General features: G+C 37.0%; 1 protein-coding gene across 1 annotated transcript; it reads left to right on the forward strand.

Moving 5' to 3' along the window:
• Positions 1-393: 393 nt before the first annotated feature.
• On the forward strand, positions 394-1,443 carry LOC110428930 (protein SRG1-like). Its single transcript, XM_021444851.2, has 2 exons — positions 394-803; positions 1,056-1,443. The coding sequence occupies exons 1-2, from the start codon at positions 555-557 to the stop codon at positions 1,332-1,334; spliced, it is 528 nt and encodes a 175-aa protein (XP_021300526.1). The 5' UTR covers positions 394-554; the 3' UTR covers positions 1,335-1,443.
• The last annotated feature ends 22 nt before the right edge of the window (positions 1,444-1,465 follow it).

Raw genomic sequence — 1,465 nt, forward strand, 5'->3', positions numbered from 1 at the left:
ATATTGACACGGTCAAATTATACAAAAACAATCAAATCTGTAAAATATTAGGTGATTTTTTTTTTGGAGTGAATATTAGGTGTTTGATTTTTAGAAAGGCTTAAAAATTCAAAAGCTCGTACCGTGAACGTAAATATTGGTGAATGAGGACAGCACGGCATAAAGATGACGGTGAGCAGAGGCGGAGAGCTGCTAAGGGCCCCGCCCACCAACCAAAGGTTTCAAATTTTACAGTTTCTCTTTGAGTTTTTAATGAATTTTATAGTTTTGTCTTTATTTTTTAAAATTTTTTTAAAATTTTACCCTTGTAAATATTAAAAATATTATTTTTATCCCTACTAACTTGAAATCTTAATTCCATAGGTATGATATAATTCGACCTCTGAACATAGAGAAATTAACAAGAAAAAAAAATAAAAAGGCTATCCTGCAGTCTTTAAGTAAGCTCGGGGCTGAGGCACTCAGGCATAGGCACCCGTTCTCATTTTATTTCTTTGGACTTTTTGAGAACCCAGATATATTCCAGGGAGAGGAGTTTGTACATTTGCAAAGCTATGGACTCAGGGGTGGCAAAGCTAGGGAGCTCTCTCTTGGTGCCTTGTGTTCAGGAGCTAGCAAAGGGGCCATTAGTAAAAGTTCCACCTCGATACGTTCGCACTGATGAAGAGCCTCCCATCTTATCTGACACCAATTCGTTGCCACAAGTCCCTGTTACAGATATGCAAAAGTTGTTTTCTGAAGAATTTAAGGATCTCGAGCTGGAACAGTTGCAACGGGCATGTAAAGAGTGGGGTTTCTTTCAGGTACTTTAGTTGTTTTCTCCTATTATCTGCAGCTTGAAATTTCCGTTTAGGCTTAGTAAATGTCACTATTAACACTTTTCAAAAGAAAAATGCCACTATTAACATATATGGATATATATCAAGCTTTGGGATAAAAGATGCAGTGCTTAAATAGTTAACGAAGGTTTAAGTCATCAACTAGTAAGAAAAATGTAGACAGAGATTTGGCAGGACTGCGTGAAATTTTGGGTTTGAAATATGGAGCTGTTGCAGTTAATCAACCACGAAGTGAGCACTTTATTGGTGGAAAACGTGAAGTTAGAGATCCAAGAGTTCTTCAATCTCCCAATGGAAGAGAAGAAGAAGTTTTGGCAAAAACCAGATGACATCGAGGGGTTTGGGCAGGCGTTTGTTGTTTGTGAAGAGCAGAAGCTTAACTGGGGAGACATGTTCTACATGGTCACCCTCCCAACTTATTTGAGGAAACCTCATCTATTCCCAAAGCTCCCACTTTCGCTAAGGTTCTTTCTCTTAATCTCTTTCAATAATTGAAGTGATGTAAAAGATACTTCTCTGGAATTAATAACTATTGCTAGATTTTAGTCTTGATATATTGTTGCTACATGCTAAAAAACAATAAGTCCCCTTCCCAAAATAAAAAGGGCAAAAACAATGTAAGAAAT

This window comes from Theobroma umbraticum, unplaced genomic scaffold (genome assembly GCF_002168275.2).
Source record: "Theobroma umbraticum cultivar Fairchild unplaced genomic scaffold, ASM216827v3 scaffold_4802.0, whole genome shotgun sequence".
NCBI classification, from domain to species: domain Eukaryota; kingdom Viridiplantae; phylum Streptophyta; class Magnoliopsida; order Malvales; family Malvaceae; genus Theobroma; species Theobroma umbraticum.